Source organism: Pocillopora damicornis, chromosome 3 (assembly GCF_964200805.1).
Source record: "Pocillopora damicornis chromosome 3, jaPocDami1.2, whole genome shotgun sequence".
In the NCBI taxonomy this organism is placed as follows: domain Eukaryota; kingdom Metazoa; phylum Cnidaria; class Anthozoa; order Scleractinia; family Pocilloporidae; genus Pocillopora; species Pocillopora damicornis.
This window is the reverse complement of record NC_142672.1, coordinates 5785232-5798813: the sequence shown is the minus strand read 5'-3', so window position 1 is coordinate 5798813 and position 13582 is coordinate 5785232. Positions and strand designations below refer to the sequence as shown.

The 13582-nt window shown below is 36.7% G+C and overlaps 2 protein-coding genes across 2 annotated transcripts in view; one reads left to right on the top strand and one right to left on the bottom strand.

Moving 5' to 3' along the window:
• Positions 1-13582, bottom strand: part of LOC113677429 (putative tRNA N6-adenosine threonylcarbamoyltransferase) — a 272358-nt gene that overhangs the window by 137375 nt on the left and 121401 nt on the right. The gene's annotated exons all lie outside the window — the stretch shown is intronic.
• Positions 2878-7225, top strand: LOC149047936 (microfibril-associated glycoprotein 4-like). Its single transcript, XM_089199986.1, has 6 exons — positions 2878-3154; positions 4208-4297; positions 4833-5089; positions 5215-5332; positions 5651-6034; positions 6646-7225. Exons 2-6 carry the CDS (start codon positions 4210-4212, stop codon positions 6924-6926), a joined length of 1128 nt encoding a protein of 375 aa, XP_089056112.1. The 5' UTR covers positions 2878-3154; positions 4208-4209; the 3' UTR covers positions 6927-7225.

The following is a 13582-nucleotide window of genomic DNA, read 5'->3' as shown; positions in this document are numbered from 1 at the left end:
CGAAGGTAAATTTTTGAAAATTCCTCAAATACTTCGATGCAAGCCAACTGCTAAAAAAGCTAAAAAATTCTAGGCAAGCACGATCTTGAACTGAATAAATTAAGGTTTTCTATTGTCAATTCTACTGTGTTTGTGTTTCAACAATTATCATCCAAATCTAATGAGTTGTGGCTTTTTCATAAAGTTTGACTTTCCGGCACTATTTAAAAGACCGAAACCATGAGCTGATGAATAACAACAATTTGAATGACTGATTAGGAAGAAAAACTAAAGCGCTTCTGTTCATCGCTTATTAAACGTTTTCTGTTTTGTAACCATGGTTACAGCACTTAAAATAGTTTTATTAACGATGGTACGACACCACTTTTTTAGCCATTGATATTTTCAGGGGTATTTATAACCCTCACTTTAATCTATTAGAAAAAGAAAGACCCCTTATATGGTATTTTTGTGGTTTAAATGTTAGGAACATGACCGTATCCTTTGATAGCCGATTTCTATACAACTGTAATCGTTTGAAGATTTTTCGACGGCTCTGACATTCTGCTTGTTTTGAGATACAACTGATTTGTAAATAAACGCATTCGGGCGGCTGGTAAATCGGCTCATGATGTCCACCGCTGAAATGTTGTCCAAAAATTAGAAACATTTGGCCCAGAGGCAAAACTTCGAGGGAAAACGTGAAGTTTTTAGGACAGTCTTTAAGCCAAGGACCTTATCAGCCGAAATACCAACAAGTCAGAAAGGGGTTTATTTATTTTGTAACATACCCTCCTCTTAATTTTCATATCACGCGAAACCGCTCGTAAAAAACAAATACTTATCTGATGCGGATGCGCAGTTGCGATCACCTTTTAATATTTTACCAGACTTTACAAAAAGAATGTTTTTTGTAAAGTAGCCAATATAATTACGTGAAAATTAATGGGTTGACTATGACGTTATAGGCTTGTTTCAAATTTCGCTCGAGACTTTGTCTCACTGTGTTTAGGTTCCTACAATTGCTGATCACATTTCATCATTTGCAGCTTTGTTTTAGAGTTAGATTTGCTGACTTTTTCAAAACTCATCTGCTGGACTTTTATTGAGGTATTTCATTGACTATTATACTTGTCCAATGCTACATATAGAAAACCAATCACTCACAGTTAACACCAAAGCAACGATCTGATGACTACAAATAAGTAGAACAGCTGAACAGGATGAAGGTCTGTGGCGTTTATTTTCACCTCTCATTAAACCGTTTTGTTTTGTAACCATAGTTACAGCACTTTAAACACTTCGTTAGAGGGTAACAAGACACGACTTTCACTTCTGACACACACAAACACGATATCAAGTACAACAAACATTTTGTCAGTCAGAAGGTAAAAAAATATATTTGTAAGCTACTTTCCATTTTTTGCACGAGGGTCAAGGTATTCACAGGAATTATGTCGAGCGACTATGAAAATAATGTTATTAATAAAGTTCTGTTGAGGGGCGTTCGAAATGGTAGCGTTAGGAACCCTTAATGGGGACATTTGCATTATCAACTAAGCTGATAGACCTAAGTTACCTTGTCGTTAATAACAGCCTCTTTGAACAAGAGTACCCTACCAGAAACAAGATTTTCGCGCACGATTAGAAGTACAGTATCGTACAACGCTTACTTGTAACAGTATATCACATCCTCTTTAACATTGTATATTTTATCATTACTTAGGCCCATGGCTTCCTGGGTGAAAAAAAAATTAAGCTGACATGTACCCCTTGAATTTTATCGCCATTTTTCCTGAGTTTCTAGGCACTTTCGAGTAAGATCACTCTTGTCAGCGGACAGATATTGAGTCAAAATGCTTAATTTGTGGTGATATCGTTTACAATTTCGGCATGAACTTAGACCCGAAACACCAAACTGAAACGACCAAAACGAAACGACCGTAGAAAATGTAGATTTCACTTCAGATATTCTCTCGCATTTAAGGCTTTTAAATTATTATGGCCGTCTCACGAAACTTTATGTTTTCTCCACCACGCGAGCAGCTAAAACTAAATTAGACACTTTAGTTTTTAGGACGAAACACTTTAGTTTTTTTTTGTAGTTTTTAGGACGAAACGCCGGCCAAATTGACTACCAAAGCATAAGGAGAAGAAAAAACAGATAATGGTATTCATTGACAACATCTATGTACGTGAGTTTTTTATTGATTTTTTTTTTTCAATATGGTTTCCTCGACGCCTCACGCCAAGCTGATGGTAATAGAGAGATAACTCCCGTGAGGCAGATTAGGAGTAGATCATAATCTAAATGAGATGAATATGACAACTGGAGCCTGACACCCCTGGGCATTCATTTATTTTCATCAATTTTTTTTGTCTACCATTTTGGTCGTTTCGGTCGTTTCGTTTTGGTCGTTAGGTCCATTTCGTTTCAATCTTTTTGTGTTGGTCATTTCGGTGGTTTTGCATGTCGCTCATTTCCTATAATTTTGCTGTTTTTGGTTTTAGTTTCGGATCTTAGTTTCATGATATTATTTCTTAATCCTGGTTGCCCAGGAAAATAAGAATAATTTTGAGGAGAACATTTTTTGCAAGATACTTTCTAAATCGGAAAACCATAACCTTATATATAATACTGTGGTTAACTCCGGAGGAAAATGCGACACGTTGTGTAGTTCTAAAAATTCATATTTTCATAAATTTTTAATTTGAAAAACGTGAACTTGTCATAACCTGTCATAACACATATCACCAAGGAAAATAGGACCACGTTGTGTAACTCTAAAACTTCTTACATGTCCCGCTGATAGTGTTTTAACCAAGAAATTTGCAGCTTTGTTTAAGAGTTGGACTTGCGATATATGTTTTTCAAAACATTCTATTGGATTTTCATAGAAATATTAATTGACTGTCATATCCAGTGGAAGTAAGATGAGACTCCGCAATCATTTAGATTTAAACACAAAAGCTTTGACCTGATGACTTACAACAATTAGAACAGCTGGACAGGACGAAGGAGTGTGGCGTATAAAACAGCGGTTTTGTTTTGTAACCATAGTTACAAAGGTTCAAACAGTTCTATACATTAAAGGAAGGCACGACGCCATAAAATTTTCACTATTGATATCCCCCAAGAACAAAACCAAGTACGGAAAACACTTTGACTCAGAAGGTAAGAAGCTTATCTCTGTAAGCTAGTTATCCACATTTCTTAGAGCAAGCCTTTCTTACCGAGACCAATTGCGCTGAATTCAGAAATGATCGAGGAAAATTTTGTGTTAAATTCTGTAAATTAAGCCACACGATATTTCACATTCTGTCACACCCTTCTGGTCAAAGTTGTTACAAATTTGAAAGTTTCGAGGTTGAAGTTCTCAAATACCATCCGAAAGTCATAGAATGCTTGCGATCAGTCTAAGTAAGATAAAATCGGGTGTTGTTTAATGCTAACTACTATGAGCAAAACGAGCCATTACTTAGGCCTCTGTACTTTACATACATTTTATCGCATTGTTCAGTTTAAAGTTGCTACAAAGTGAATCTTCATGTTAAGAATGTGCAATGCTGTTCTATCGTACTGACTAACATTTTGAGATAAAAAAGGATAAACTGTTAACATTTTGCATTTCAGAAGTGATCTAACACCTTTGTCGGTAGCAAGTCTGCAAAAATTTGTTTCTTGCTCTTAACTTTACTGCCGCAAGTTCAAAGTTAAACAGGCTGAAAATAAACATATCGATAAACTCCTTTCACCTCCGATAAGGATGATGTGATCTATTTCGTTCTTCTCCGAAGCTTTATGAAATATTATGGCTTATCAGAATAAGATGAATTTACAAGGAAAAGTAAGAATTTAAAAATTCTCCAATGCAGACAAACAACAACGGTCTATTATTTTCGTCTTTTTGCGCCTTTTGCAGTGGTTAATTCACCGTCGAAAATAAATATTTAATATGAAGAAATTCACACTTTTTTGCGCAAGGGATGACACAAGCCTGTTAGCATAACAACGTGTTTTAGACCAATAACATAACTCACCGAAGTATTTGCCTCCGAAATGTTGTGCTAATTAAGAGTCCCTTTAAGTAGACAAAGCTGGCAAATAATGCCGAACATCTGTCTAACTATTGTCAACATTCAAATTTAAAGGAAAATAGGATGGTTTCTATTTGGGGACGCTAACTATCATATTTTTTACCTTGAATTTACAATCATTTATTTATAGCGATGCAGTTCAAGTTTTCTCTTCAACCGAGCATTATCATTCTCTATATCTGCCTTGGAATTATTCTCCCGCCATGTTTCTGTTGCACCGGTGAGTATAGATCCCTTTTTAAATTTTTGTGTTTCCTCTTTCTGGTGTCTTTTCCTCAAAACCATGACACGAACTGCACATGCTACCTGCTGATCGAAGCAAATAATCTTTAAGCAGACAATCCGCTTTATCTAACTCAAAATGTCTTCTATTATGGAATAAAAGATACAAAAAAAGTCCAATTTCAAAAAGACCTCACCACATGCACATAAATGGCTCAAAATGATGAACTAAAACAAAGGATTCACAGATATCGAGGTAAGGTGATGAACGCTATGAGAATATTCTTGATAAATTTTTAAATGTTTTCTTCCGCTCATTAATTCCCAGTCAAAGATCAATTTTTGGTAATGAAAGCCTCCCAGTTACGTTAATTTTCAAGAGATGAGAATCACCTTTAGGGAAAACTCGTCAGGGTTCTCATGCAGTAAAGTTTTGAAATAAAGTGGTTTAATGTGCCTTTTTCATCAGTGAAAATAAGAAATTTTCTCGTGTGAGTGAAAACTAGACCATATATTTGTTTTGCCTACCATAGACGACGCTAGTCGACACATCAAATTCAAGGACGCAATACCGAACATGGCTATGAAAAATCACGCGATCAAAAGTGCAGAGGTGCCAAACGAAGGGAGCTGCAAAGTAATGTGTTTGATGGAGCCTAATTGTGTGTCCATCAATGTTGGACCTGTTGCTGGAGGAAACCAAAAATGCGAGTTGAATAACGCCACGGAGGAAAACTATGCTCCATTTCTTCTCGTGGAAACTCCGAGTTACACATATCTTGCAATCGAGGTAACATTTCACATTCTCACGAAACTAAGATGGTAGAAGAGATTGTTTCATTTTCTAAGGCTAAAGCGATCTTATTCTTGTCATAAGGAAGGTCTGCAAAAAAGCTTTCTTTGTTTTTTCAACAGAATCCATGCAGCAGTAGCCCATGCTTAAACAATGGCATCTGTCAAGCTGGATTCACCTATAAGGGTTTTCGTTGTGTCTGTCGGGAAAGATTCACTGGAGAAACCTGCCAAGTTGAAGGTGAAATGAGTGGATTGTGTGGGCCACTCTCGCGTGTAGTACGCGAGGAGTTACTCACTCAAGTCCCAAACTGGACTTCAAGAACAAAATATGAACCACTGAAGTGAAGCTAAAAAGGAAAAGCCTATTACTGTAACTTTACATGAATATAGCTGGTAGATATTAAGGAAAAAGAAATGGTACTAGTTAATGTTTAGAATCAAGTTTTATCAGTCAGAGCAACAGTCAGGAAAGCAAACAAAAAGGACTCAACATCCAAAGCATTTAAAGTGGGCGTTTTGTTTATTTTTTTGTTTGTTGGTTTTTTCTGATTTTCAGTCAAAAGGAATTGCGCAGAAATCTACAAATCCGCGGGTAAACCAACTGACGGTGCGTACACCATTAAACCTGATAATTTGCCTGCCTTTGATGTATTCTGTGACCAAACAACAGCCGGTGGTGGTTGGACAGTGTTCCAGAAAAGACTGAACGGCTCAGTTGATTTCTACCGCTACTGGAACGACTACAAACATGGCTTTGGTGACCTGAAAAGTGAATTTTGGTTGGGACTGGACAAGATTCACCGGCTGACCTCAGATAATAACAGCATGCTGCGTGTGGACTTGGAGGACTTTGAAGGGAACACAGCTTATGCTGAGTATAACATGTTTGGTGTTATGAGTGAGAAAGACAAGTACAAGCTGATCCTTGGTTCTTATTCAGGTAGAACTGTCATTTCGTCGCTTCTATTCTAGTCATTCTAAGAGGGGGAGGGGGGTGGGGAGGAGAGTGCTGAATAATGTAAATATGCTTAACATATTTTACATCAATAACTTTGGAAGACAAAAAAGTAATCTCAGCTCATCGATATGCAATCCTGAACAACGCATACCGGACGTTGATAAGAACTGTCATTTCGTCGCTTCTATTCTAGTCGTTCTAAGAGAGGAGGGAAGAGTGCTGAGTAATGAAAATATGCTTAAAATCTTTTATATAAATAGCTTTGGAGGACAAAAGAGTAACCTCAGCTCATCGAAATATAATAATCTTAGATTGTGCATACCTGACATTTATTAGTCCAAAGGTATTTCGCCGGGGGATCATGCGCAGTTAACCTGACGAACTAATCCAACTCTGATGAGTGTCTCGGCAAACATATTTATTGGTATTATCACGTTTAGTGATTAAATCCCTAGAATCTTCGACATGAATCATAGATATTACTTAAAATACTTTTACTCCATATCATTATCGTTAAATTATACTTATCTGATATTTCAAGATTTCTTTTGAATTACGAACTGCTCATTGTTGGTCAAACATAATACTCATAGTGCGGCTCGTTCTGTCAGGAAATTCTGGTGACTCTCTTGCTAGGCATCGCGGTATGCCGTTTACCACTCAAGATCAAGATAATGACAATTGGGGTCACAACTGCGCCCGTAGGTACAAAGGAGCCTGGTGGTACAAGAGGTGTCACAACTCAAATCTCAATGGTTTATATCTTCGTGGCCAGAACTCCTCCTATGGTAATGGAGTGAACTGGTTTCACTGGAAAGGACATCATTACTCTCTAAAGAGAACCGAGATGAAAATAAGACCAGTGGATTTCTGAACCGTCATATTTATGGCACAACAATGATACAGTACCAACTTAACGAAAAAAAAAGAGTGTCTCGATCAAGTCTATTCAGCATGTAATAACTACTCTTTAATTGAAGCTTAGCGAAATGTTGTTCAGGTTTTTCTTGCTTGATCTTCTTTGTGCGTGTTTTTTCAAAATAGGAATATTTGATTTTGTAGAATCGGCCAGTTAACCTATAATAATGATAACCACGATAGTAATACTGACTTAATCTATATAGCAGTACATGCAAAAAGCTCCTTTTCATAGTTGGAAACTGACAGTTAATCAAAAGTAGCTCTGAGAAAATGCGTCTTCAATCTTTTCTCAAAAAACAGAAACTAGTGGACTCAATTTAAGCTTTATGAGTGAGACCTCCTATCGCCTGGGGGCAGTGGCTGAAAAGACGTTGTCTTCATAAAATTTTAGGTGGGTCTGATGTATTTAAAAGAGTTATCCTCGAATCTCAATGGCTTGTATCATCATGTGCATCACGCCTCCTATGCTCCTCCTATCTCGGTTCCACAAGTTTTGATTCTTTAAATTTTTGACTAGTATTTTCACTTGACGGAACACAAAGCGATCACACAGCGTTCATTTTTTGTAGGTCAACATCAGAAGAATAAACCCAGTCTCTTCTATGACGAAACCCCAAACAATTACCAAATGTTTTGACTCTAAAGAATGCTATCAGGAAAACAAATATTTCAAGTTCTAGTGTACAATGGAATGCAGTAACGTAATGTGGATGATTCTAAATTGCTTCATATATTGCATATATTGTATTTTCCTAGCTTTTGTTAAAGTAAATACCTCGTACTATTATTGATAATCATATTGCACTTTTAATCATCAGAACACATTATCACGCCTACGGTCCATTTTGTAGATATGGCTCATTAGATGATTATGTTACAAACTGTGTTTGTAGAAATAACAAATGTAAGGATGAGTAGGTGAAATATGTTTGGTCTTTAGTTAGAATTTGTAGGCGTGCGCTCTAATTTTGAAAATGTAACAATTCACGCCAATTTTTAGAGTGATCAGCCTATTAAGTACAAATGTGTCACTTTTCGCAGTCTGTTTTTTCGGAGAATTCTGACTCGGACACGTCACAGGTGGATCAATTTATACACGGTGGAGACGGAGGCTTGAAACTGCTTTCCTAGAAAAACAAAGTTTTCCGGCCTCAAAATTCAGCGTAAGTGAAATTACCTCTTACAACACTGCGAAAGGCCGTTCAAAATCCTCAGGGAAATTTATTGTACAGTACTTTTTCTTCTATCCACCTAATCGAGTAATTTTGTCGAGAGCATTTCTTGCAAGATGCGTTCTAAATCGGAAAACCATAATCTTATAGATATCACCATGGTTAACTCCGGAGGAAAATGTGACACATTGTGTTAGTTCTAAAAATTCATATTTTCACAAACTTTCAATTTAAAAGAAATAACACTTAAATTATCTCCAGGGAGAAAAGGAAAACACTGTGTAGTTCCAAAACTTCTTACATTTCCCGCTGAAAGTGTTTTGGACCAAATAATTTGCAGCTTTGTGTAAGAGTTAGATTATCTACATAACTTTTCAAAAAGTTTTGTTTTGTAACCATAGTTACAGAAGTTCAAACAGTTCTCTAGAGGAAAGCGCAGCACTATAAAGTTTTCACCATCATGATACCTCCAAGAGCAAAACCTAATACGAAAAACAGTTTTTCGCTCAGAAGGTAAGAAACAGGAAAATTAACGATCAGATTTTGGGAGTTAAAGGGTTAAGACTGATTTCGCACTGGTGACTTAAGTACAGATGCAAGCGTAACAGCTCTTGATTCACCTTAATGCAAGTACAAGGAAAGGGAAAGAAAGTGCTTATGCTTGTGTTTATGAGCGTGTTGAAGCTGTCTTCATAGTAAAATAACAGTTGTTATACTTGGGTTAGTGATTCCTTTCGTGCTTGCATTGCTAATAAAAACCAAGTTTTTCTCTTCATGCATGCATTACCCGAAGTTCTCATGCAATGCCTGGTCATAGCGGAAAAGGTGGCATCTTCCAGAAAAAATTATTTCACTCTTTAATACTTTAACCTGTGCAAAAGACGTCTCCATCCAATTTTCCAACTCTCTCATCTTATTTCGGACACCTCCTCTGATTTTAGACACGTGGGTCTGGTGTTGAACTTTTCCCTCCGGAAATGGAGCAGGGGTAACAAAGGTAGCAGGAAGTTAGGGGCAGGGGGAGTAACTAAAGAACCAGAGAAGCAAGGGGTGCATTAACTAAATACGGAAAAGTAACAAATCAGGAGTTAAAAAGTAATAAATTTGATTTAGTCACCAATTTGTTTTGTATTGTCAACTTTTTTAAAGTATTTTTCTATTGTAGTGATTTAAGTTACAGTGTCGCTGTATGCAAGCACATAAATTCAAGAACATTAAATGCATACAACTCTTCCAAAGCTGTATCCTTAAAAATAATAATATGATTGATTAATATAAGTACATAAAGCTGACTGAATTTCTGACTTAAAAAAAGTGGCTCTCTGATATTTCAAACAAAAATCCAAATTTTCTTCTCACTTGCTCACTAAATTTTAATCATTTAATTTTTACCCAAAGACACAACCTTGCTCATGAGACACCATTTACTCCTTTTTATTAATTATTTAAATTTCATGGATACTACATTCACAATACAGTCCTGCCTCACCACTGGCCACAGAGCACATGTTAAAGCAGCTGATCCCTGGAGCCTGATGCTGAATAAAATAAAAATAGATAATCACTTGAGTAAAGTGATTTACTTCCAGTTGTAGAAGTCTTTTTTATTAATCTTTACCTGTGAACTGCAATGGGTTTCTCTGCAAGCCTTCTGAGATTTGACATCACAATATTTATAATTTTCTTGAGGAGCTCAGTTCTGTGATAACAAGAGCTTTGCTTAGATCTGTGGAATAAAGTGGGTTGTGACATCAAATGTAACCAGGGAGCAGTGATGTTCCATTAATACATCTGCTCCTATAGCGACCATAAGGCTGTGACATCTACCACAGAGACTGACATAGTTTGGCTGCGCACTAACACTCATATTTTACCACATGAATCAGTTGAATAATGCAGCTTAGAGGACAAAGGGCTAAAGCTGATCTTGGACCAAGAGTGGGTGGAGAGAAGTTTTGTAAAAGTTAAGTGTCCAAGATTATAACACGATAACCCGCCCTAGTCTTGCACCTGAAGGTAGGTAAAGGTTTGCCTAGTGGCCCATTGAGACACAGTTTATCCCAGTTACTTTAACATGAAGTGAATCAGAGTATTAATACTCTCCCTGGATAGGATGCCAGTCCATCTCCAGGCTACCCTCCACCTGTATTTCATCAGGTTTCCCTGACAATAAACCAGCACCCACCTAAACTCCTCGCCGGAAAGAGGCACTGAGAGAATAAAGTGTTTTTGTTCAAGAACACAACACAATGACTGGCCAGGTCTCAAACTAAGACCGCTTGACCTGGGGTCCAGTGCACTGACTTTATAAGGCCACCGTGTCCTACGCTTTCGATCCAGATGGAAACTATGCCACAGTGTCTCCTACAGATTGATTAAGATAAATAACAGAACCTTCTTTTTCCTCATTACCTATCTACTTACTGTATTTACCAATTAAGTTTAAAGGAGACTTACCACAGCTTAGTAGCAGTGACCTTGAATTCAATCATTCCTATTCAGATGGTAAACCATGCTTTGATGCAGCTTCCATACGTTTCTCTCGGCTTTGGTGACCTGAAAAGTGAATTTTGGTTGGGACTGGACAAGATTCAACGCCCGACCTTAGAAAGTAACAACATGCTGCGTTTGGATTTTGAAGACTTTGAAGAGAACACCGCTCTTGCCGAGTATAACACGTTTGATGTCAAGAGTGAGGAATGACAAGTACAGGCTGATTTGCGATTCCTATTCAGGTATAACGATATTTTTCCTTTTTATCGTTACGAGGGAGGAGAGCGTAAATTAAAGCAAAGAAACTTCAATTATTTTAGAGCAAAAGGTTTTAAAGATGGAAAAAAAGATAAGCTAAGCCTACCGAAATACAATAATCTTAGACAGCACAGACCAGACGTTGATTGAATCTGAAACTGTTCGCGATGGATCTTGTCCTGTTTGCCCGACGAAACAATTCAAGTCTAATAAGTATCTCGGGAAATTATTTATCTATTAGCAATATCAAGCTAATGATTTTATTTCACAGGGACGTTTGATAAGGATTATGTGATTTTTTATTTTATTTAACTTCTTTTACAGTTAATTCCAATTTTGTTTTTCGGAAAACGCTATTTCCTCTTTCCCTCATGATCGGCCATTCACCACTAGAATCACGATAATGATCATCACAGAAACCGCAACTGCGCCATTGCCTTCAAAGGCGCCTGGTGCTACAGCACGTGTCATGCGTCAAATCTCAATGGATTGTATCTTCGTGGCAATCACTCCTCCAATGCTGATGGTGTAAACTGGAAAGGCCGGAAAGATTATCATTACTCCGTCAAGAGAGCCGAGATGAAAATAAGACCAGTGGATATCTGGACTGTCATATTTATGTCATAATTATGATTAAATACCTACTTAGCAAAAACGAATGACTTGATCAAGCCTATTCAGCGCTAAAATAAACATTGATAGGTTTGCCGGCTTAGTGAACGTTCGTTGAACTTTCTGAGGCTGCGTAGATTGTTTTATTTTTGTTTCGATGGGATTTTCATCTTGCCTATTTTTTTTGAATTGAGGGATGGATGAATCCCCCTTGCTATACGCCTGAAAAATAAAATTTTAGTCTTAAAAAGATTTGTCTCATATTTTACCAGCTTCACGAAACACTAAAAAATTTAGTACACAGCTTTTATTCTTTCAAGAAGACTTTAAGTATAGTAAAAGCTCGTTATTATTTATCACGGAAGTGGGGATCAAAGAATTTTGAATTTGTCTATCCCCTCTAAGGCTCTGTAGCATTCGAAGACTTCCCCTCACTTGCAATCAATGTTCTGTAATTTCCGCTTATTATATGATTACCTACGATTACATATCACTCTGTTATTCATGAATACTAAACCTCACTTTCGTAGACAAAAAGGCTCATATAGTGCATTATGCTACATTACTTCGTTAAAATAAAAAATGTAAGAATGAGTATATTCGAACAGAAAATAATCAAAAGGTATTCTTATTTTGTTTCTCTCAACTCTGTGTTTAAAGATGCAACTATATGTAGTTAATTGGACATTACATATTTAACTTAAACAGTTGCTCACGCACGGTGACTTTGATCGTCCTTTTACCAAGCTAAGTTATTTGCAATTTTGTCAAAGAGTTTGACTTTTCCACGTTTGTGCGACGGTTCTTCAGTAATTTTTATTTGTTAGATGAAGAAGTTAAAACTAGCCAAGGACATGAAAATTACAAAACTTGTGAGCTGGATAACTAGCCTAAATTTGAACAGCTACAGACAGAAAGAAGAGCAGTGACGTTTATATTCAGTGGCTATGAAGCGGCGGTTTTATTTTGCAGCCACAGTCACAGTACTTAAACACCTAAACACTTTTTTCAGTGCAGACTGCTTCTATCAAAATTATCCATTTTTCCCCACTTTATATACCTTTTCAGCGGGTAACTCAGCCACAAAGATGAAACTTTAATATGGAGAAGGCGAAGAAATTCCACCTAATTCCACCTCATTCTTCAAGGAATGAAATAATTCCATTAGCAGAACGGCGACAAATATCATAACTCTAAGTATTTGCTTTCGACTAAATACCGTGATAATTAGGACAGAGGTGAAAAATAAATGCTGAACACCTGTCTGACACCAAATTTGAGGGGCAAAAGGGTATTTCAACTATTTTGGAAACCAATATTTTATCAATTTATAGCAACGCAGTTAAAGCTTTTCCTTGAAGCTATCTATGCGAATCTCTAAATTTTCTCCCGAAACTACTCACATACTATGTATTTTTTTCGCACTAGTGTGTATGATTCCTTTTTTATTTTTCTGTGTTCGTGTTCAATTTTTCTGGCGTCGTTCCCTCGAAACCGACATTAAAGAACTTCATAAGCCACCTGTTAAAAAAGCAAATAGTTTTAAGCAAACACGATATTAAACTAAAAATATTAAGGTTTTCTATCGTCAATTCTGCTGCGTTTGTGTTCCAACAATTATTATTCAAATCTAATCAGTTGTGGCTTTTTCATAGATTTTGAATTTCCGGCACTTTTTATAAGACCAAAACCATGAGCTGATGAATACCAACAATTTGAATGACTGATTAGGAAGAAGAACTAAAGCGCTTCTGTTCATCGCTTATTAAACGTTTTTGTTTTGTAACCATGGTTACAGCACTTCAAATTGTTTTATTAACGATGGCACGACACCACTTTTTTAGCGATTGATATTTTCTGGGGTATTTGAGACCCTCACTTTAATCTAATAGAAAAAGAAAGACCCCTTATATGGTATCCTCGTGGTTTAAATGTTTGGAACAATGAACATATCCTTTGACAACCGATTTGTATATAACTGTAATCGTTTGAAGATTTTTCCGACGGCTCTGACGTTCTGCTTCTTTTGACATTTAAATAGTAAATAAACCCCTACGGGCGGCTTGTAAGTCGG